Source organism: Labeo rohita, chromosome 14, assembly GCF_022985175.1.
Source record: "Labeo rohita strain BAU-BD-2019 chromosome 14, IGBB_LRoh.1.0, whole genome shotgun sequence".
NCBI lineage: Eukaryota > Metazoa > Chordata > Actinopteri > Cypriniformes > Cyprinidae > Labeo > Labeo rohita.
The window spans coordinates 29,750,627-29,773,757 of record NC_066882.1 but is presented as its reverse complement, the minus strand read 5'-3'; the positions used below and the strand labels follow the sequence as shown (position 1 = coordinate 29,773,757).

The following is a 23,131-nucleotide window of genomic DNA, read 5'->3' as shown; positions in this document are numbered from 1 at the left end:
CTTCAGATGAACACCAAAGGTAACTGTTCAACAATACCCAGGCAGCTCTTCAACATACAAAAAATTAACAGTGAGTGAGGGGGGACAAAAATGACAAAAAGAAGCACATAAAGGTGGCCCATATCTTCTTAAGCTGTACAATAGCGTAGTAAAATATGACTTAAATTTTGGTGTTTTCATCACACAAATGCTATGAATTTAGGAGACTGGGAACATATGAACACTATGTATTTATGATATTTTAAAGTGTATTTTTCAGCATTATTGAAGCATGACAGCACCACTGCTGCACTTAATTGTACTGAACATGCAACTGAAGTGTACTTCAAAACTTCTTTTTTTTAAACTGTACTTGCAGATAATATATAAATGAAATAAAGGACCATTTAATAATTAAAGCGAGTACACTTTCTTTACAAACTATACACTTAAAAAGTACAATTATTTTATTTTGTCTGATTAAAAGAAAACAATATGCATTTTGTGTCCAAATCGTCCAAAAACATTACATTTCGTTTACACTTAAGTATATTATTAAGTATAAGTATACTATTAAAATATATTACTGTGTTTTAAAGAAATGCTAAAGTGTATTTCTTTTTACACTAGCAGTCCCCTTTTACTTGCATGAAAAGAATAGCCAGGATATTCTTCAAACATTCAATATCTGTGTTCAACAGAATAAAGAAAGTAATATGGGTTTGAAACAAGAGTGACATTTTTGACATTCATATACATCAAGATGCTTGTGACTGATGCTTGATGTAAGTCACTTTGGATAGTGTCTGCAAAATTCAGTGGAATGCTGAAGGACAAAAAAAAAAAAAAAAAAAAAAAAAAAAAAAAAGAAATACGTCTTTGTTTCTTGTCTATAAAATAATAAGCAATGATGACCAATGTTGTTTGGACTACACTGACATTCAGAATGTCATCTTTTGTGTGCCACAGAAAATTCATACAGGTTTGCTTCAACATAAGGGTGAGTAAAAGATGACAGAATTAGGATTTTTTGGTTAACTGTTCCTTTAAGCACAGATGTTTCAAAGGAAATACTTATAAATCACATGCTTTGTGTCATTTCTGTAATCAAACACTATGCACTTAAGTTATGCAGTAATTTGAACTAGGAAAGTAGTCTTTCTAATTGGCAGCTGCAGTTTCCGTATACTGTTGGATTCTATAATTAAATAACATTCTCACAAATATTTCACAATGATCACACATGAAATACTCAACATTTCATAGAAGATGTATAGCATTCTACAAGCATACTAAAAAGAATACACATGAAGAAATGTGTTGGGATGAATAATGATCTGCTGACTGAAAAGTTGACATGACCATTAAATAGTGAATCTGTGCATTTATACATGAATAAAAACACATGCAGGAGGGGTAGTCAAAAAGAAAAAAGATTGGTGAGGAGTTTTATTCAAATAAATTTTATTCCAATGAAACGTATAGTTAACAAAAATATATCAGTTGATAAATATACAGTTCTTAAAACTGAAAAAAAAAACATTTAAAAATGTTTATGAAAATAACAAAATGAACACATAAAACTCAAAGCGGTGCCAGTTTTGTGTATGCAAGGGGTAAAATTGATTCATGTATGTAGCTTGCGTAGACATGAGCCAGGTTTGGTTGCCCCTGTTTGCTGCTGTGGGACCAAAACAGATTCTCTTACTTCCAGTTCTAGAATGCGGAATTCAAGCAGCTCATTCTGATCCAGGGTGTCTTGAACATCCGAGCGTAATCGCATTTCACACTGCTCCAGCAATACTATCTACACACACACACACACACACACACACACACACACACACACACACAAACACACACCGGAAGAATGTTAATTGTTTATGTTTGAGTATATGTATATTTTAGAAAACAGGACAAAGACTGTACCTTTTCTCTGAGTTCCTGGTTCACCCTGAGAAGATTTTGCTTTTCCTCCACCCACTTTGAGTCCTGCATAACATAAGCCCACATAAAAACACACACACCACTACAAATTACACTACTGGTACTTATCTAACACTTCTATTATCACTAATCACACACACACACAATCCACACTTTCATTTACTTGTGTCAACCAAAATAATCTCATCAGTCAACATCAAATATCAAATAACCAGTCATAAACATTGAGCTCAGCATAACAAAAACAAAACAAAACAAAACAAAAACACACACACACACACACACACACACACACATAGAGGAAAAAAAATGAAATGAGTTAAAGTTAAAGATGGAGAAATGCTGAGATTTATTAGGCTGCATGCAGAGTCTATTTCCATATTTTACAAGAAAAAAAAAACAAAACAGAAATAAAGCACATGTGGAAACACAAAAGCAGGCTGACCATGACAAACATATACCGTGAACCAACTGATCATTAAGTCAAAAACTGATATGTTCGGAATAGCATACTACCATACTACTCTTACTATTTCTGCAGTATATAGCATACTATGCAAAGTATACTAATTTCCTTTCACAGTACAACAGGGAAACAATGCATTTCCATTACCAGGGTTGCAGTGTGAACTGGAACTAACATGAACTTTGATTTTTAACTCTTTTTGGGCTCTTTCTGGAATTTGGACTAAAAATACTACATTTTTATTTCTAAAATAATGGATGGAAAGCATTAATTAACCTAATTAAACATGCAACACAATGAGGTCATGCATAAATGTTGGTGCATGTTTATAATGTTCAGTGTTTATTTAGAATAATTCACAGTTCTGTTTCACATACTATTTAAAGGGTCATGACTCATGTTTGTGATGCACATCATAGAAGAGAAAATTAGTATCCGTTAATTTTTAACTATAGGAAAAAACTGGTTAAACTTTTGTGCTATTTTTATCATCATGTTTTTACTTTGTAAAAGTTTCTGCATTGCAGAAATTCTCATCCACAAATCCAACACAAACATCATTCATCTACACAGTCTCAAAACAATCATTTACAAAATCATGTATGATATATTTGATGAAACCATGTATAGTATATTTACAAATATACCCAGTTTTGTACCATTTTTTAAAACTGTGGAGAGAACTAACAGGTGTTGAAATAGAGTGCAACATTTCCAGAAGTAAAAACTAATTTTCTCCCTAGGGAATTTTTTTTTAATGTGCGCTCTGAGGTTGTTAATTGATGGTACATGCTTTTGTTGAAAGCCACATTATTTCAGCAATTTTTTTTTTAAATAACCATGCTTAACAGCAGAATTTGCTGTGATAAACTACATTACCCATGATGCTGTACACAAAAAAATCCAGCAATCAGAGTTGAGGCAAGCAAACTGCACCAAAAAAATGCTCTGCTGGGAATGACCACTACCATGAGGCATGTGAATGACGTAATTACATCTCCATACACTCTCAAAATACTTTTTATATTTGTACATCACAATCCTTTAAAAAACAGCAGGCAGTAAGATAGTATTCCATTCCGAACAGATCACATCAACGAGCAGCACGTAATTCGTGCCATACTAAACCCTTAGTTTTTGGTCAGTGGACAGGATATAGCACAATTCTCAAATCTAGTGTTAAGGCTGTGAAAACAAGGTTATAGTATAAAGGGCAGATAGCAAGGCACAAATAGCATGAATATGAAACAATTTCATCATAATTAACTGTGCTGATTGTCTTGATTAAAATACACATTGAAAAAGCAGTAAAAAGTAAAAAGCATTGGTCAAGCAAAATAAATGTAAAGAAAGAACAAAAAATGTAAAGTACGTATAACTGACAAAACTGTACAGTATGACTGATCCTGTGGGGGACGTCACATGAGTTGGTGCCATATCCTCTCTGTGTAGCGCCAGCACACAAGCATGGCTGTCAGAAAGACAAGCAGCAAAGCCAATGTGACTGGAGTCAGGGGTGTCTTCTCCCCGCCCTCTTTCTTATTTACCTGCCCCTTCTCTGCCAAGCTCCGCTCCAGGTCGGCAATCCGTGCCTGACAGCCAATCAGCTCCGTCTGCAGCTGCTCCCGTGTCTGACGGACAGAGCACAGAGCCAATCAAAGAGCCAGCCTAGGGCATATGTACGCATAAACAGTCTATATTGGCTTCTTTTGAATTTCAAAAGAATTTCAAATTACAAATGTTTGAAATTTTGGTAGCTTTTTATTTTTATTTTTTGAGGCAGGAATTTTCGGCCATGCTTGCTACAATGCTGGCTGTGAAAAACAGATGAGTGGTATTTAAGTGATTTAAGTGTGAGCGAAGGAGATTCTGAAAAAGTCTTGAAATTAATTTAAATTGTATTTAAACATTGGTGCGATTTGATTCAGATCTAAAAGCCATTACAAAAAAAAAAAGTGGTAAGAAAAGGATCCTTCAGAATGTCCAGTGTTGGTGGGGTTAAACATGCGTCTGTAGAGCTGGCGTCATGAGCCCTCACCCTGCAGTGTCTCTCAGGGTCCAGAGGCCCTGTAGTCTCCTGCAGTAGTGCGTAAGCTCGCTGTAGTGCCTGATACTCTCGTGTCAGCTGTCGAAAACGCAGCTCCGCCTCCTCCCGGGAAAAGCCCTGATGAATAACAAATGCAATTCTTTGTGTCACATTTGTTCATAAGAATTCCCAGCTGTTAATATAAAATATGAAATCACTTAACAAGACATTTTCTCACCCTCAAATTGTTCCAAACCTGTAGGACTTTCTTTCTTCTAGTGAAGACAAAAGAATATTATATTTTGAAGAATGTTGGTAACCAAAGAGTTTTGTCATACAGGTTTGGAACGATATGAGGGTGAGAAAATGTTGTCAGAATTGTGAACTATTATAAGCAAAAAAATAATTAAGTAGTTAAAATCAAAAACTCAACAAAACAAGTCAACCTTAGGCAAGTTTGTCTGATTCATATTTGGTTATCACTATCAATTTTTTTTGGTTATGATTTTGCTTGCCCGCAGTGGGAAAATCTTTTTTAAATCAAAATTTTCTTTTTTGGGAGTAACTACCTCTTTAAGACTAAGCACTGAATTAGAGTTCCATGACGTCACATAATTAATGTGCATAAAGTTTTACAATTTGCATTTCAGATTGTTCAAATGCGTCTGGTTTTCCAGAAGATTTAAACTGAAATGTCTTTTGCTTCTGCATCATAAGGCCCATTGTATTAATACAATTAATACAAATGTGTTTTATATTGCTTTACGTGAACACACTATACAGATAAAGCCGAATATAATACATACCCAACTTTAGACAGCTGTGTGATAATACAGTTTACATTTTGCAACAATTAAATGTTTGTTGTAAACAAGCAACTGTTTACAGTTAGTAACAATTTCAGTCAGTAAACTAAAATCAAACACAAAATAAATCAAATTTGCACCTAATTTTTATGACATTTATTGAAGAAAATCTTATTTAATGAAGAGTATATGTGAGAGCGCCGAGAACACTATGAAAACAAATCATTATAGGATCATCTTCATGGTGCAGTTAATGACTCAGTTATAATCCCACTCCTTGTTAACTAGCTCTGGCTATCAGTAAACAACATGAAGGTAGGGCACCACTTATGAACAAGAGAACTGCTGAGATGCCTCATCATGGTCCCTTGAGCACAACACTTAACTACATCGGACCAAATAACATGCCTAATTTAAATGAATGCTTTGAATTACACAAACACTGTAGTTTGACACCATATTTGCACTCTCCTGGGCTGCCAAATTTATGAAATGATAATGCAGAGCACAGTTTTATACTGCCAGAAGATAATCACAATGTTAGGGTGATGCTTAATGATTTTCATTGCACTGCTATGTGTCTGCTAAAATGTTTTTTGTTTTTCCGTTGTATTCCTGTAGTTGTGCATGGTTCGTTGTGTGCTATGTGGTCACTCAGAATTCAATTTATGTACTCATACTTAAATTTGCATGGAGGGTAAGTAAGTAGCTGTACTGGATTGTTGCTATACTGTTTCTTACCTACTTCAAAAAATGATAGATTATTTAATGTCTTACCCATGGCAGATGTGCAAAGCAAGTTACAGATACTAGCAATCCACACTAAACTGAATTTTGAAATGGGTCGAAAAAATTTAAAAATTAATATCTTCTCAGGAACTTTAATGAACAGCACATAGAAAATATGATTTAAGATGCACTGATGCATTCGGTTTGGATGTACACTACCATTCAAAAGTTTTTTTGGAAACATGTTACAATAAGGTTTATTAGTTAACTACATTAGTAGACATTAACTAAGAATGAACAATACTTGTACAGCATTCATTGATATTAGTTCATGTTAATTTCAGCATTTACTAATGCATTATTAAAATCACAAGTTGTGTTTGTTAATGCACTGTGAACTAAAATGAACAAACAATGAACAACTGCATTTTTATTAACTAACATTAACAAAGATAAATAAATGCTGTAATAAATGTATTGTTCATTGTTCATTCATATTAGTTAATACATTAACTAATGTTAACAAATGACGCCTTATTGTAAAGTGTTAGCATTTTTTATTTATTTATTTTTTACTGAAAGACTTCTGAAAAAAGGTGAAGTTTACTAAAAAAAAGTCTTACTGAAAACCCTTTTATTCATCAAAAAATCCTAAAAAGGTAATAATGGTTTCCACAGAAATATTAAGCAGCACACCTGTTTTCAACATCGATATTAAGAAATGTTTCTTGAGTAGCAAATCAGCGTTTAGAATTATTTCTAAAGGATTGTGTGACATTCAGCTCTACCAACACAAGAATAAATTACATCTTAAAATATTTAAATATAAAACAGTTCTTTTAAATAGCAATAATATTTCACAGTATTACTGGTTTACTACATTTTTGATCAAGTAAATGCAGCCTTGGTGAGCCATAAGAGATGTCTTTCAAAATTTTAAAATTTCAGAAATTTCCCCAAACTTTTGAACAGTAGTGTAGCTTAACTGCAAGAGTGTGTTAGTGCAGGAGTTTTGATAAGTATTAGGTTAGAAAAATAATTTATTCCATTACATACATCCTCAAGATCCTCTTCAGGGGTGGCAGGGGTGTGATCTGTGCGGTCGGTGTTATATGATGTCAGAGATGACGTTTCAGAATCTACAGATTCTTCATCAAATCCAAAATATGTCTCCACAACATGCCTCTGAAAGAGAAAGAAATCATTACTTTAACATTATACATGTGTTCACATAAAACAAGTGTAATAAAATCACTAACCAATTATATTCAATTTAACTATCAGACAATATCCACAAGTGTACCAAAAATGTACATGCTGTAACTATCTGCACAGTACAGTTTGCCTCTCCTCACTTTTGTTTACATAGAAAAAAATCCACCCACAGGAATTATGTTGGTAACGCATGACCAGATGTTTACCCGGCCAGGAAGAGCAGTGCCATGGAAGTATAAAAAATGAAATAGTGATTTAACAAAACTATGACCCTTACTGTTTCTGCTTTTAAACCTTTTTTAAGTCTTACATTAAGTGCATTACTGCAAATTTTTACAAAATAAAGGAGTCAAAATAATTGTCCGTACTACCCGCATATGTTGTGAACACAGTGTGACTTTTTTTCTAAATCCAGCATAATCTTACAAAAAAGCTAATTTTCATAGACCATACTGTATGTGAATGACAAACAGAAGTCCTTTGAATACACTATGCAGTCGTTCTTACCATCGTGTTTGTAGGTCATTTCCTGACAGCCAGAGAAATACAGACACACCAGAGCACACAGACACAGGAACAAAGAGAGGTACAGCACCAGCAGAAAGTATTCTGGCATACTTGATGTGTATATATGCTCCTCAGTCCAGTGTCATGGTAAGCAGTATATCCTTTTAACCTTTCTAACAAGCATCATCTTCCTCAGTCTTCACAGGAAATGAGAGTTACAAATCTGTTAAAGCCTGCGTTACTGTAATGTCTTTTGATGTTTCTCTCTTGTGTGAATTTATAGTCAAGTCCACTGACTCCACCTCCATAGCAACGGTTCTTAAGAATGAACAACTAAATCCCACCCCATAGTGCCACAAACACCCCCCCCCCCCCCATACACACTCAGGTTTACTTTATTAAAATGAGAACATGCAGTACCATAGACAGTATAAAGCTAATCATAAGCTTTATATATTAGATAATACATATATTAGTTACCAAAACTAAAAGATTTTGAATAAAAAAAAAATTATTATTATTATTTTTTTTTTTTTAATTCAGGACATCCTCAAATGTTACCAGATGAGGTTTTGTCCGATTTAGCTAAAAAAAAAAAAAAAAAAAAAAAAAGTACAATAAAGAAATCCAACCCACACAAAATCTGTGGGACAGTGACACTCCAACTGCACTACTTTTGTGTTGTAAAAATAGGGTTTGTAATTGTTTACTAGCATAACCTTTTGGGCAAAAAAGAAATCAGAGATTGTTTAAGTGATGTTAAGATGGTGAAAGCATGAGAAAGAAAAAAGAACTTGGCTTGACTCAGTGGTCTCGAGAGGCCAATTAATGTGCCAATGTAACCAGCACACACATGAAGAAACACACATGTACACACACTCCTCAGAGGAGACAGTTGCTTAGTGACAGTGTCCATATGCCATAAAAAAGACAAATTAACCAGAGCAAAACTTCCATCAAAGAGACTCCAAATATGGTTCAAGATGATTCTATGAATGAGAGGATCAGCTCACCTTGGGCAACTTGATGTTTTTTCGCCTGTTCTTTTTGTTGATTATCAGCCTGTCCCTTTCCTGAAAGCAAATCCAGTGAGTTTCTTTTCACATTGAATCAAGTATGAGTGCTACAGTGCAACAAGTTTACACTACCGTTCAAAAGTTGTGTTTGTGTTTTAAGTCTCTTTTTAACTTTTTCTGTCTCTTATTTATTTCTTCTTTATCATTTACTTGATTAAAATACAGTAAAAACAGTAATACTGAGAAATATTATTACAATATAAAATAGCTGTTTTAATATATTTTAAAAGGTCACTTATTTCTGTGAAGACAAAGCTGAATTTTCAGTATCATTTTTCCAGTCTTCATTGTCACATGATACTTTATACTTTAACTCATTGTAATATTCTGATTTGGTATTCAAAAACATTTATATTATTATTCTCAATAATGCCACCGTTGTGCTGCTTCTTTTTTTTTTTTTTTTTTTTTTTGTGGAAAACATGATACGTTTAATTAATTAAATATTTTATATTTATTTAATGCACCCTTTTTGAATAATGATATTTACAAAAGAAGAAGAAGAAATAAATACAACTTTTGAACGATAGTGTTTGTAAACATTGTCACATGCAATACTGCACTGACGCTGGCAATACTGTAATATCAGCATGCATGTTAACGGGAGGGGAAGAGAAAATGAGAGTAACGCTGTAATTCATTTCTAATTAGGCTTTGCCTTAATGAAGTAAACAAACTAATTAACAGACACAGCACTGATTACTGAACACAAATAATTACAGGGTAAGACCAATTAGAGAATAAGCACTCACAGTACACACATACACACACACACACAAACACAGATACACACATACAGTACACAGATTATAAAGCTAAAAACCAGGCAAGGACAAAGAATATGTATCTGGAAATATATTCAAAGATTACATGAAATCAAAAAAGACAATCTTTGCTTTTCAAAATATATTTCCGTTTTATTTTGTGCTTATCATTAAAATATTAAATTTGCATAACCTGTAGTAAAAATGTAACATTCTTCTGAAAGTTTGCTGATGTAACCAGAGCTGTGTGGGTGGGGGAAAATAACAAAAAAAAGTGCACCTAATATGTTTTTTCAATTTTGCCTTTCATGTAATGTATAATATACAGTAGCTTTTTTTAAGGCAGATTGTCCAACCTGTGTTCCTGTTATTTTACTCATGACTGCTTTTCCGAAACTTTACAACCTATAAGTATGATCCATTATTTATATCTATATTTTCTTCTGAGTGTTCAAAGTCTAGTTTTGTGTTGTATACAGTGTATAACAAATGCAATGCTGTAGCCCTCTGCTAACTGGCTACCTCACGTTTTTGTCTTGAAATTCTTCTGCTAATTTGTGGGTCCACTATTACCCTTCATTGCAAAAATCAACGTGTGTGTTTATGGCTCACAGAAACAAACCTGTGTGAGCTCATCTATAACGCCACGCTGTTCATTGATTTGCAACCGCAGATACTCGACTTCCTGTTGCTCGTGGGCATGACTCAGGTCTGTTAGAGAGGTGTGTCTCTTCAGCCCACCTGGCTGCAAGTTCTGCTGGGATTTCTCCTTCTGAGGAAACACAGAGACAGAAACTTACTCAAAAAAAACTTACATAAAAAATACTTTATCAAAATTTTCTGATGATGTAACAATGACTGAGACAATCAGATCCTTTTTATTAAAATCAAGTCCTGTTCTACATTATTTCCCATAATTTTTAGTTTTCCTTTTAACAACACACCTGTTCTGCGCTCTCTCTGCTGAGTGTCTTCAGTTTGTCTTCCATGCGCTGTAGAGTCTGCTGCAGCTCTTCATTCTTTTTATTTAGCCGTTTATTCTTCTCCATGAGAGGCTTTATCTCTGCATCTGTTTCTCGCACTCGTTTCAGCTGTATGATAGAGAGAGACTGATCTACATATAGAATGCAAGTCATTTGTACGAAACTCCAGTTGGGATTTTCATCAGGGTCCTATGAAAATGATCCTACAGATTTTTACAATACAGAAAATGTAGGTTAGATAAAAAATAAATAATACAGATTTAAACTTACAAATTTAAAGAAATTGTTCCCAATAATCTTTCACTACTACAGTTAAAAAACAGTTGAAAAACTGTAAATGGTTTAACATCACATGCAATTTTACTGCTAAATATTGCCAAATGTATGTTTTTAGAAGGAAAAAAATACAATTAATTACCTTATAATTCCCTGTGTGACACACCACATATGATTATATTTTGTTTTGTTTCTTCATATTTATGAGTGAAAAAGGGGTGGTTTTTAGTCAATTATCATTTTACCACCAATTTCCAATTTACTTTTTCTTTCTAAATTATTGGAAAAAGTAGTTGCTCAACAGGAACATGCTCATCTAATAGAGAATAACTTTTTTGAGCAATTTCGATCTGCCTATTGTTCATACCACAGTACAGAGACTGCACTGACACTATTTCACATAGGGTAGTATTTTGTTGAAGATGTTGAGTTCCATAGGAATCACTGGTTCTCCTCTTTTGTTTGTTTAAATTAAAAGTTTAAAATCATGGATACAGTATTTCAGATTACTAGTGGTCTGCCTCAGGGCTCAGTTTTGGAAGACTGAAATTTAATTAATAGGTACTATTTCAAAACTGCAAATCTGTGAAAGCTTTACGCTGACTATTGATACTTCTGTTATTTCTTCATCTTTTCAGGTTAAGAGTCTGGGTGTCATCCTTGACAGCACTTTATCTTTTGAGGCACATGTAAATAATATTACTCAGTCAGCGTATTATCATTTGCTAAACACTAACCGTTTGATCATCTCTTTCTGCTAATAGTACTGCTGTCCGCATCGACTATTCTAATTCTCTTTTCAGTGGTGTTTCACAGCAACTTCTTTACAAACGTCAAATGGTCCAGAATTCAGCAGCTGAGATCATTACAAAAACACTGTTTACTGAGCATATTTCTCCAGTGTTAAGGCAACCCCACTGGCTTCCAGTTAGATATCAGATTTAATTTAATATTTTACCTTTAACTTAAAACGCTCTTCATAATCTGGCACCTTCATGTTTTGTGTGAACTTCTACCTGATCTCTAAATTCTTCTGCTTCTGTGACTTTCGTTGTACCATTTGTACGTTTGACTACCATTGGATGTAGAGTCTTTGGAATACCTTACCTCTTGAATAGTTCTAGTCTTTCAATTTTTAAAACATTTTTTTAGATTAGCTTATTGTAACTGACATAGTATCGTTCATTGTACATTATTGATGTATTGTTTATGTATTTTATTTTTTGTAAGGTGTCCTTGTCTTGAAAGGGTCTTGAATTATCATTACTACTACTACTTTTATTATTATTATTATTATTATTATGTGTTACCCCAATTATGTTTTGTCTGTATCATCCTGTGCATTGGCTATATGTATATGTTTATGATGGGGCCATCTGCAATGGATTCATATGTATGTCTTTCTATTGTACCACTATCATTACATTTTAAGGTACAAAGCATTTTGGTAGGTCAAGTAGTTTGGTATATTAACATTATATCTCTTAATGAAATATTCGGTTATAAATTGTAAAAAATAAAAGCACCAATATTTCCTATAATATATATATATATATATATATTTTTTTTTTTTTTTTTTTCATATATCTCAAACTTATCCTATAATAACTTTCTTTTACACTGGAGTTTTGGCAACCACAGCTTTTTTACTGTAAATTTAATAGGATATTTTACTCAGATACAATTTTTGTTTGATGGTTTATTGAGAGTGAGTGTGTGCATGTATAGGTACCAGTTCATTTCTCTCATCTGAGAGCAGAGTGTTTCTGTCCTCTAGTTTCCTGATGACTGCCTGCAGCTCAGCAATCTTCAGCTGAAATCTGCGTACATCCTTCTCATCCACATCCTATGAACGGATAAACATACTTTATTGTGTGATGGTAAAGTCCAGTGTGCAGGAGAAGGTTCTCTGAAAAGTTAGTTCAGCTCTAATGAATGTTAATGTTCCTGATGATATAAAATCTTTTTGTCTGCCATTTCTGATCACAAAACAGAACAAACCTGGTTATTGACAGAGTCTGAGTTTTCCCCGAGAGACGGCGCCACCTCTCTCTTCGGACTCCCATAATGCCGCTCTGATTCCTCTTTCTGCAGCAGTAAACGCTGTGTTTGACCCGCCTGTACACCCAGCTCTTTTTCCAGTGACTGTACCACACGATCTCTGCTCTTCAACTCGTCCATCTGACACAAACATGACACAAACATTTGAGTAGATGCTTTTAGTGGTCGACTTCACAGAATTTCCTCCCTCCAGGTCTAGCTGCTGTACTAATAGAAAATTAGCATTGAGGTAACTCCTGCACTGATATAGAAGCTTCAAAAGCTTTGGATCAGTAAGATTTTTGTTTTTAGATTAAGATTTTTGACAGTAAAGACATTTATAGTGCTACAAAAGATTTCTATTTCAAATAAATGCTGTTAATTTGAACTTTCTATTCACAAAGAATCCTAAAAAAATGTACCAGATTTTCCATTCAAATATAAAGCAGCACAACTGTTTTCAACATCAAAATCATAAGTGTTTTGCCTTCGTGTGTTCCCTTCTATCCGGGAGAGCATTAGACTGGGCTACCGCCGTCTGGAGTCTGGATTGGCCCGCCTTTCCGTCATTTGCCACCTTTCTCCAGCGCTTTTAAGAGGTTTTTCAGCCCAGTTCCGAGAGCGGAGAGGCAGGGGAATCGATCGTCAAGCTGCGCCAGGGCCGATGGACCGCAGCGGACTAGCACTCGACTTCCGCACGCTCGTGGCCCAGAGTGGATGGAACGATGGGCCTCTCAAGCTCCACTACCGCAAGGGGTTAAATCCAGATCTTCAGGTGGAGCTGGCCTGTAAAGATGAGGGGCTCACTCTGGAGCAGTACATAGATCTTTCCATCCGCATTGATAACGTTTTGCGAGCCCCGTAAGTCCAGTCGACCATTCACCTCCATGCCCTTGACCCTGCCTGCCGCCGAGGCAGCCCCCGAACCTATGCAACTAGGAACCACCAAACTGACCGTGGAGGAGAGGGAGAGACGGCTGCGAGGCAACCTGTGCCTTTATTGCGGCCTCGCAGGTCACATCAGGGCCAACTGCCCCACCCGGCTACCCCGCCCACCCACCCACCTCGGTGAGTAATGTCAGCTTCTCTCTGAATCGTTGTGAGATACCTGTGACGCTAATATCTGGGGGAGTTCCTGTCAGAACCACCGCCCTGATTGACTCCGGCGCTGCCGGAAATTTCATGGACTGATTTTGCCATCACTAACTGTCTACCCATCCTCTCTTGTGCCCCTCCTGTGGCAGTGGCCACCCTTAACGGGCGACCGCTAGGTTCCGGGCGGATCAACCACACCACTGACGACCTGACTCTCCTCATCAAACCCTCACACCAAGAGACCATACGTTTCTTTATCATCACCTCACTACAGACACCTGTCATCTTGGGTTATCCCTGGCTCAACCAGCACGAACCAACCACAAGGTATCGTCACCCATTGGTCTTCCCACTGCCAGCAGCACTGCACTGAACCAGCCACCAGCTCTTCCGCCACTCCTACGCGTCTCACACCCAGCAGTGCCATCCCTGCTGAGTATCTGGATCTGATCGAGGCCTTTAGCCAGACCAAGGCCACCCAACTGCCACCTCATCGTCCAGGTGACTGCGCCATTGACCTCGTTCCAGGATCCACTCCACCCAGGGGACGCGTATACCCACTCTCCCAGCCCGAGTCCGAGGCAATGAACACCTACATTCAGGAGGAACTAGCCAAGGGTTTTATCCGTCCCTCCACCTCGCCCACTTCGGCTGGATTCTTCTTTGTCAAGAAGAAGGACGGAGGCCTACTAACCATCAAGTATTGCTACCCACTCCCACTCGTACCCCCAGCCTTGGAACAACTTCGAACAGCCAAGATCTACACCAAACTGGATTTACGCTCCGCTTATAACCTCATCAGAATTTGTGAGGGGGAAGAGTGGAAGACGGCCTTCTCGACCGCGTCCGGTCACTATGAATACCGGGTGATGCCCCTCGGGCTGGCCAATAGTCCCTCCTACTTTCAGGCCTTTGTCATCGAGGTGTTCCGGGACATGTTGAACCGCTGGGTGATTGTCTACATTGACGACATCCTTATCTACTCCAGTTCCTACGCCGAACACGTCCAACATGTCAGGGCAGTCCTCCAGCGTCTCATTAAACACCAGCTCTACTGCAAGGAAGAGAAGTGTGAGTTCCATCAAGAGAAGATAGCCTTCCTTGGTTACATCATTAGTCCCGAGGGAGTTGCGATGGACGAAAGAAAGGTTAACGCTGTTCGTAACTGGCCACGCCCCACGACCCTCATAGAGCTCCAGCGGTTCCTGGGATTTGCCAATTTCTACCGTCGCTTCATTCGGGGTTTCAGCTCTGTGGCTGCCCCTCTCTCATCTATGGTCAAGAGGGGCATCTCCCGACTAGCCTGGACACCACCTGCCATCCAGACCTTCCTCGACCTTCGACAGAGACTCACCACGGCCCCCATCCTTCATCATCCGGACCCCAACATGCCTTTCTTCGTGGAGGTGGACGCTTCCAGTACGGGCGTTGGGGCGGTGCTTTCGCAGCGACAGGGCCAGCCTCCCAAGACCTACCCCTGCGCGTACTTCTCCCACAAACTGACCCCAGCGGAGAGAAATTATGACGTAGGTAACCGGGAGTTACTGGCCATTAAGCTTGCTCTTGAGGAATGGCGGCACTGGCTCGAGGGCGCTCGACATCCGTTCACCGTGCTAACAGACCACAGAAATCTGGAATACCTTCGCTCAGCCAAGGTCCTCAACCACCGCCAGGCCCGATGGGCACTCTTCTTCACCCGCTTTCACTTCCAGGTAACCTACCGGCCAGGCTTTCTAAACACCAAGGCCGATGCACTCTCGCGTATCCATGAACCTGATCTGACCCCTGCATCCACTGATACCATCTTACCCACTTCGATCATTGTGGCCCCGGTCTCCTGGGATATCATGACCGAGATCTCGGAGGGCCACACCCAGGACCCCCCTCCGGCGAATTGCCCTGATCACCTCACCTATGTCCCCCTCAACTTACGCATCCGAGTTCTAACCGAAGTACACTCTACGCCTAGTTCCGGTCACCCAGGTATTGAGGCCACACTCCATCTGCTCAACAATCGTTTGTGGTGGCCATCCTTACGCCCGGACACCATCACCTTCATCAGGAACTGTGCCGTCTGCAACATGTCGAAGGTCCCTCGCCAACTGCCCGCCGGCCTTCTGCAGCCGCTACCCGTACCAAGGCGCCCCTGGTCCCACATTGCGCTGGACTTTATTACCGATCTCCCCTCCTCCCACGGTCATACCACCATCCTGACAGTCATTGATCGATTCTCCAAGGGCTGCCGTCTCATTCCTCTCCCCAAACTACCCACCGCCATGGAGACGGCAGAGGCGCTGTGCGAATCGGTGTTCAGATTCTACGGATTACCAGAGGACATCGTGTCAGATCGAGGGCCCCAGTTCACTTCTCAGCTGTGGGGGAGCTTCTTCAGTCTCCTTGGAGTCAACATCAGTCTCACTTCAGGATACCATCCACAGTCCAATGGCCAGGCTGAGAGGCTAAACTAGGAGTTGACCCGCTTCCTACGCTCCTACTGCCAGGACCGTCAGGGGGACTGGAGCCGCTTCCTATTCTGGGCAGAGTACGCCCAAAATTCTTTACGCAAACCCACCACCAATCTCACGCCATTTCAATGCATCCTGGGCTACCAACCACCCTTGTTCCCCTGGTCCGGGGAACCCTCGGATCTACCTGCGGTCAACTCCTGGTTCCAGCATAGCGAGGAGACGTGGAACCGGGCCCACGTCCATCTGCAGAGGGCGGTTCATCGCACCCACATCCAAGCGATCGCAGACACCGACCCGGGACCTACGCCGGGACCTACGCCTGCACTTACCGCCAGCAGGAACCCTCACCGGACTTTTAGCGCACTACATTTCCCATCACCCCATACCTGGGTCGCCCACTTCCGGTTCCGGGTCGGCCGGGTTCACTTCCCGCCGTCGGCCATTTTAGGAGCATTTGACCAGCGTTTCTTCGCAAAATTTTGTTTAGTCATGCTAGCAATCCTGAGCGTTCTTTTCACGGACTGCCTTCTCGTTGCCAACCAGACTGTTTATCGTGTGTGTGAACCTTTGCTGCCTGCCTTTTGTCGACCTACGTCTGTTTATCGGATTAACCCCTATGATCGCCGCCTGCCCCGACCTTTTGCACGGACTCTCGTTACTCCTTTTGGTTTGTCTTCACCACACCAGTCTGCCGTTGTTGAACCACGCCTGTTTACTTTGTCTTCTCTAATAAAGCTGTTGCCAATGGATCCGACGTCTCCGAATGTGTCAATGACTTACTTACAGTGTTTCCTGAGTACCAAATTAACATATTAAAGTGATTTCTGATGGATCATATGGCACTGAAGACTGAAGTAATGAAGGTGAAAGCTGCAAATTCAGCTTTGCTATCACATGAATAAATGTTATAACAAATGTTAAGATATATTTAAACAAATAAACTGATATTTTAAATTATAATAATATTTCACAATATAACTTGTAAAAATAAGAGACTTTTTTCAAAAACATTTAAAAAACCTACTAACCCCAAACCTTTGAATGGGAGTGTACATAAACTGTGTTTAAAAATTTGTGTTTATTAAAAAAAAATAAAATAAGCTTTTGGTTATATATATATATATTTGGTATATATATATATATATATATATATGATATATATGATATATATATATATATATATATATATATGATATATATAGATATATATATATATATATATATATATATATATATATATATATATATTGGCCAAACCAAAAGCTTATTTTTTAAATAAACAATTTATATATATATATATATATATATATATATATATATATATATATATATTATATATTATATATATATATTTTTTATAGCAACCAGCCAGATGATGTATTGAACACATCCAGTGTCTGTCATCATAAAATAAAAAAAAATAAAACTGGGAAACACTGTTTGTGACTGATTGATATAAGGAATGAGACTGAGACATTTAAATGCTTTATACCTTACTGTCAACTTAGCTTATATTTGAAGATGCATGTCGATATTTTCTTTTATTCAAACTTAATACACAAAGACAACTATATATGTATGTACGTAAAACATTTGTAGGTTGGTTCCCCCAAAAGGTGTAAACACTGTGTCTTTTTTGTATTCTCATCGTATTTTCTATTGTCTGTGCGTTGTTGTTGTTGTCTCTGTGTCCTTGTGACACTAAAACAAATTCCTTGTTATGCACAAGAATACTTGGCAATAAAGCCCTTTCTGATTCTGATTCTGTCTCTGATCTGGAGCAGCCACACTGATTCAACCAATGGCTTGAGATTGGAGCGGGTACTATCAGCCATTATTTTTCACAATTTCTATGTGGTGATGTTCAACTTTTTTTAAATTCCTCCATCCATCCTCCTTACCAGTCTCCGGATTTCTCTCTCACTCTCGCGTTTGATTCTCTGGATCTCATCCTGATGAGCTTGATGGGCCACCCTGAGATCAGCAGCTTTGGCTCTGTCCGCCTGCACAGCATTGGACAGCGCCTCCTCTGCTTGCCGCCGTGATGTCTTTGCCTCCTGCAGCTCCTGCGTAAGCCTGAGTTTCTCTGCTTCATAGCTCCTGCGGGCCTCCTCTCGTGCCTCCTCCTTCAGGGCATTACGTAGCTCGCTGCTGGCTCCGTCCCGTAAAATACACACTAGCGCCTGAAGACGGGCCAGTTCTGTCTCACGGAGACGTCCTGCCCGGGCCAACTCGGTCTCGTGTTGCCGGGATAGGCTCTCTCGTGTGGCTGCCACCTCTCGCTGCTTCTCCTCATGGAGCTTGACACGGAGCTCAGTGAGAGCAACCGAGTGCTTGTGTTGCTCAGTCTCTCGTTGGGCCCGTAACTCTTGCAAACGTTCCCGTAATTTACCCACCTACAAGTTGAGAGACAAGGTGTGTACATTGAATTGGCTTCACATTAGCGTTCACATAAAGGTTCTCATAAAAGTTCACCAATGAATTTCCATTACGTCTTCAAGCCTGTGACTACCAAATAAGATATTATTAAAATAAGGTATTATTTAAAAAAAACGTGAGATTCATGGGGTGGATTTCCAACTGTATGTCAAATGCCAGTCCTTGGCATTAATGGATTTAAACAATTATAGTTTTTAAAATTGAAATGTTCTTAATATCCCAAAGTACTTAATATCCCAAAGAAACTTAATATCCCAAAGTACAGCACTTTACCATTTGTGTGTGAAATGTGTTGTAAAATTAACTCGCCTTATATAGAGTAGGGCATAATTAGAAAACATATATTGACTATAAAAATGTCCATTACTCTCCCAGATCTCCATCTTGTTCTAAATTTACTGACTGGATTTGTGCCTAGCTCTTTGGCACTTGACACATATTCTCCGGACTTTGTTCCACCATTAGCAAATGTCTTCATATTCTGTCAATATTTTATAACCTCCAGGGTTTTATAATGGTTTAGAAAGAGGGACAAAATGTAGTGCATAAGCAATGAGCTTGAAGGAATGAAATGTACCAAACTGGTTTTGCATTACAATAAGCTCTGTGTAAAAAAACATTGTTTGATTTGTTTTGCCAGATCTAAAACCAAGTTTTCATCATTTGATTATGTGAAAAAATTTCCTGTAACTCCACAAACCGCCACATTTGTCCCAGCTTCCAGCAATGTTAAGCTGTCCCATTGTTTAACGCTTCCAGAGGGTGTGGCATGTTTTCTCTTCTACTCATTATACCTATGAAGCAATCACTGGCACAAATTACTGCTCAGACTGGTGATGGATTTTGGGATATATGATTCATGAGAGGATAAATCTTCTGAATCAGTTTAGATGTTTGTAGCCTGAACAGCAAGAAGAATGCACACAAATCTTATTTAAACCACATTCATGTATGGTTTGCAATCTAATTCCAATTTTACCACATGGATTTAAGGAATTGTTAATTAATCTGATTACATGTCTGAAAAACATGTTTTCTGGTTTACAGTGAAATGTTATAAACAAACATGAGTAGCTCGCAAATTTCCAGTTTTCCAGTCCTCTCTGTTCACAAACCATGACTTGTGTCTCCTGGCATTGTGCTGATACTTAAGTCATTACTATGGCAAATGATGGGAAAAAAAAGGAAAGATTTTATCAACTGCAGCATAATAATGCAGATAGTTCCTCATGAAAATTAAGGACACTTTAACATACTTAAAAAAAAAAAAAGTATTGATTACAGAAATAATTTAACTTACTTTACATTCAGTTTGCAGTTGCACTTATTCTTTTAATGCTCTCGCACAAATTTTGTAATTACTTCAACTGTCTTTAAAATATGGTTAAAGTGTTCTGCTAAATGTACTAACAAGCAATTATGGAAAACTATAATATACTTCAATGCTATTTCTATTGAAATGTGTATGTCACGTATTTAAATATATTTGTAATTACATATTTGTAATGAAGTTGCAATTTAGTACATTTATGTTAACTTGAAATGTATTACTGGGTAGCATTACAATAAAATTATAATCAAGTACTTTACTAAGGCAGCATGTTAAACATAAAAATATATGCATTTCTTTAAAGCAAGACAAAAGATTATTAAAACATAATGATTTAAATCAGGGGAGGGGAACCTTGATCCCGGAGGGCTGGTGTCCCTGCAGAGTTTAGCTCCAGCCCTGAAAAAAGTACCAACCTGTATCTTGAAGACCTTGATTAGCTTGTTCAGGTGTGTTTGATTAGGTTTGGAGCTAAACTCTGCGGGGACACCAGCCCTCAATAATCAACGTTCCCCACCCCTGATTTAACTTATTTAAAGTGTACTTAAGTGTATCTTTAAGTACACTTAAATGGCCTTTTATGTTATTAATATTATATTATTTCCAATTGCAATTTTTAAAAATATACTTTTAGGAATTGAAATACTACTAGTCTAGTATACATAATCAGATTGGGTGTGTATAACGGCATAATGTAGATGGGGATACCTTGCCTCTTTCCTGTTGCAGTTCATTTTGCAAGTCGCTCAATCGGCTTCTCAGCTCTTCATTGGCTGCCTGTAAAGTTTCTACTTCCTGTTTTCCTCTGCTCTTTTTGGGAGGTGGGGCCGAGGTGGGCGTAGTTGCAGCCATCCTTCCCAAATGATGATTTACCAGTCAAATCTCACTCTAAACCTTTACACTGAAAATCATCCACATCGTCACTGGCATCTTCCTCTTTTCCTGCTGGAAACAGAAAGGGTCAGTCTGTGAGTTACTGCACACACAGTTGTTCCACTCAGTAAGAGTGAGGGTGTTGCCCTTACACATGCTCACAGACTACAGTTAATACAAACAATCTTACACACACTGATCTGAACACTCACTTGTGCCATTTGTTCATTGGAATTTGGTTCCAATGTATTTAGCATGTCTGTGCCTCCATCTAGTGGTGTCACAAGGTACTACGTGAAGATAAATGCAATAATCACTATGTACAGTCAGGTCCATATATATTTGGACACAATTTTCATAATTTAGGCTCTGTATGCCACTAGAATAGATTTAAAATGAAATAATCAAGATGAAATTGAAGTGCAGACATTAAGCTTTAATTCCAGGGGTTGCACAAAAAGGAATTACAACCATTTTTATGCACAGACCCCCCATTTTCAGGGGCCCAAAAGTAATTGGATAAATAAATAAAAACTGTTCATAAATAAAATCAAACTGTTCATTTTTAATATTTTGTTCAGAACCCTTTGCAGGCAGTTACTGCCTTAAGTCTGGATCTCATGGACATCACCAAAGACTGGGTTTCCTCCTTTGTGACACTTTGCCAGGCCTTTACTGTAGCTTGACTTTAACAAACTGCTGTTTGTTTATGGGTCTTCAGCAAGTAAAATGCATGCTCAATCAAGTTGAAATGAGAAGACTTGACCATTGCAGAATATTCCACTTTTTTACCTTTAAAAACTCCTGGGTTGCTTTTGCTCTGTGTTTTGGGTCATTGTCCATTTGTGCTATGAAGCACCACCCAATCAACTTTGCTTCATTTGACTGAACCTGGGCAGATAGTATATCCCTATATACTTCAGAATTAATCCGGAAACTTCTGTCTTCTGTCACATCATCACTAAACACCAGTAACCCAGTGCCAATGAAAGCCATTCATGCTCATGCCATCACACTGCTCCACCATGTTTCACAGATGATGTAGTATGCTTTGGATCATGAGCTTTTTCAAGCCTTCTCCATACTTTTTTCTTCCCGTCACTCTGGTACAAGTTGATCTTAATTTCAGCCATCCAAACAATGATTTTCCAAAAGTGGTCTGGCTGTTTTAGATGTTTTTTGATAAAGTCTAATCTGGCCTTGTTTGCACCTTGTGGTGAACCCTCTGTATTTGCTCTCTGGAAGTCTTCTCTTGATTGTAGACTTTGACAGTAACACGTCTACCTCCTGAAGAGTGTTCTTCACTTGGCTGGATGTTGTGAAATGTTTTTTCTTTACCATAGAGGGGATCATCCAATCATCCACCACTGTTGTCCTCTGTGAACGTCCAGGCCTTATTATGTTGCTGAGCTCACCAGTGTGTTCTTTTTCTCTCTCAGAATGTACCAAACTGTTGATTTCCCACCTCCTATCTTTCTGAAGGAATGGCCCACAACTGTCCATGAAACAGCTTTTGAGTCAACTGTCCAATTACTCATGGTCCCTTGCAAAAGGGGGTAGGTACATATTAAAGAGCTGTAATTCCTTAACCTTTCCTCCAAATTTGATGAGAATACCCTTAAATTAAAACTCAGAGTGTGCACTTTAAGCCCATATTCATTATATAACTGCAACTTGAATATGTCAAATAGGTCAACAGCTAAAATAATTAAAATTGTGTCAGTGTATATGTGTCAGGTCCAAATATATATGGACCTGACTGTATATGACCAGAATAGTGGTCAAACAACCACTGTGTATTGTTGTTGTTGTTATTATTGTATACAGTGCTGCTTGAAAGTTTGTGAACCCTTTAGAATTTTCTATATTTCTCCATAAATATAACGCAAAACATCATCAGATTTTCACACAAGTCCTTAAAGTTGACATAGAGAATCCAATCAAACAAACAAGACAAAAATATATACTTTGTCATTTAGTTATTGAGAAAAATGGTCCAGTGTTAAATATTTGCGAGGTGCAAAAGCATGTGAATCTTTGCTTTCAGTATCTGTTGTGACCCCTTTTTGAAGCAATAACTGCAGGTAACGTTTTTTTTTTTTTGTAACTGCT

The 23,131-nt window shown here is 38.1% G+C and overlaps 1 protein-coding gene across 4 annotated transcripts in view; it reads right to left on the bottom strand.

Annotated features, from left to right (window-relative positions):
- Positions 1 to 23,131, bottom strand: part of jakmip1 (janus kinase and microtubule interacting protein 1) — a 34,736-nt gene that overhangs the window by 3,204 nt on the left and 8,401 nt on the right. For 2 of the 4 annotated variants that reach the window (XM_051127726.1, XM_051127728.1), the window contains exons 2-13: positions 20,855 to 21,091; positions 18,279 to 18,773; positions 12,776 to 12,955; positions 12,507 to 12,620; positions 10,460 to 10,606; positions 10,138 to 10,287; positions 8,689 to 8,748; positions 7,010 to 7,138; positions 4,431 to 4,556; positions 3,940 to 4,023; positions 1,909 to 1,971; positions 1,688 to 1,786 (exon numbers count right to left, since the gene is read on the bottom strand). In XM_051127726.1, the coding sequence (XP_050983683.1) occupies positions 1,688 to 1,786; positions 1,909 to 1,971; positions 3,940 to 4,023; positions 4,431 to 4,556; positions 7,010 to 7,138; positions 8,689 to 8,748; positions 10,138 to 10,287; positions 10,460 to 10,606; positions 12,507 to 12,620; positions 12,776 to 12,955; positions 18,279 to 18,773; positions 20,855 to 20,998 (1,791 nt within the window). In that variant the 5' untranslated portion in view covers positions 20,999 to 21,091. The remainder of the gene's footprint in view (positions 1 to 1,687; positions 1,787 to 1,908; positions 1,972 to 3,939; positions 4,024 to 4,430; positions 4,557 to 7,009; positions 7,139 to 8,688; positions 8,749 to 10,137; positions 10,288 to 10,459; positions 10,607 to 12,506; positions 12,621 to 12,775; positions 12,956 to 18,278; positions 18,774 to 20,854; positions 21,092 to 23,131) is intronic. The other 2 variants (XM_051127727.1, XM_051127729.1) reach the window with 2 other exon arrangements.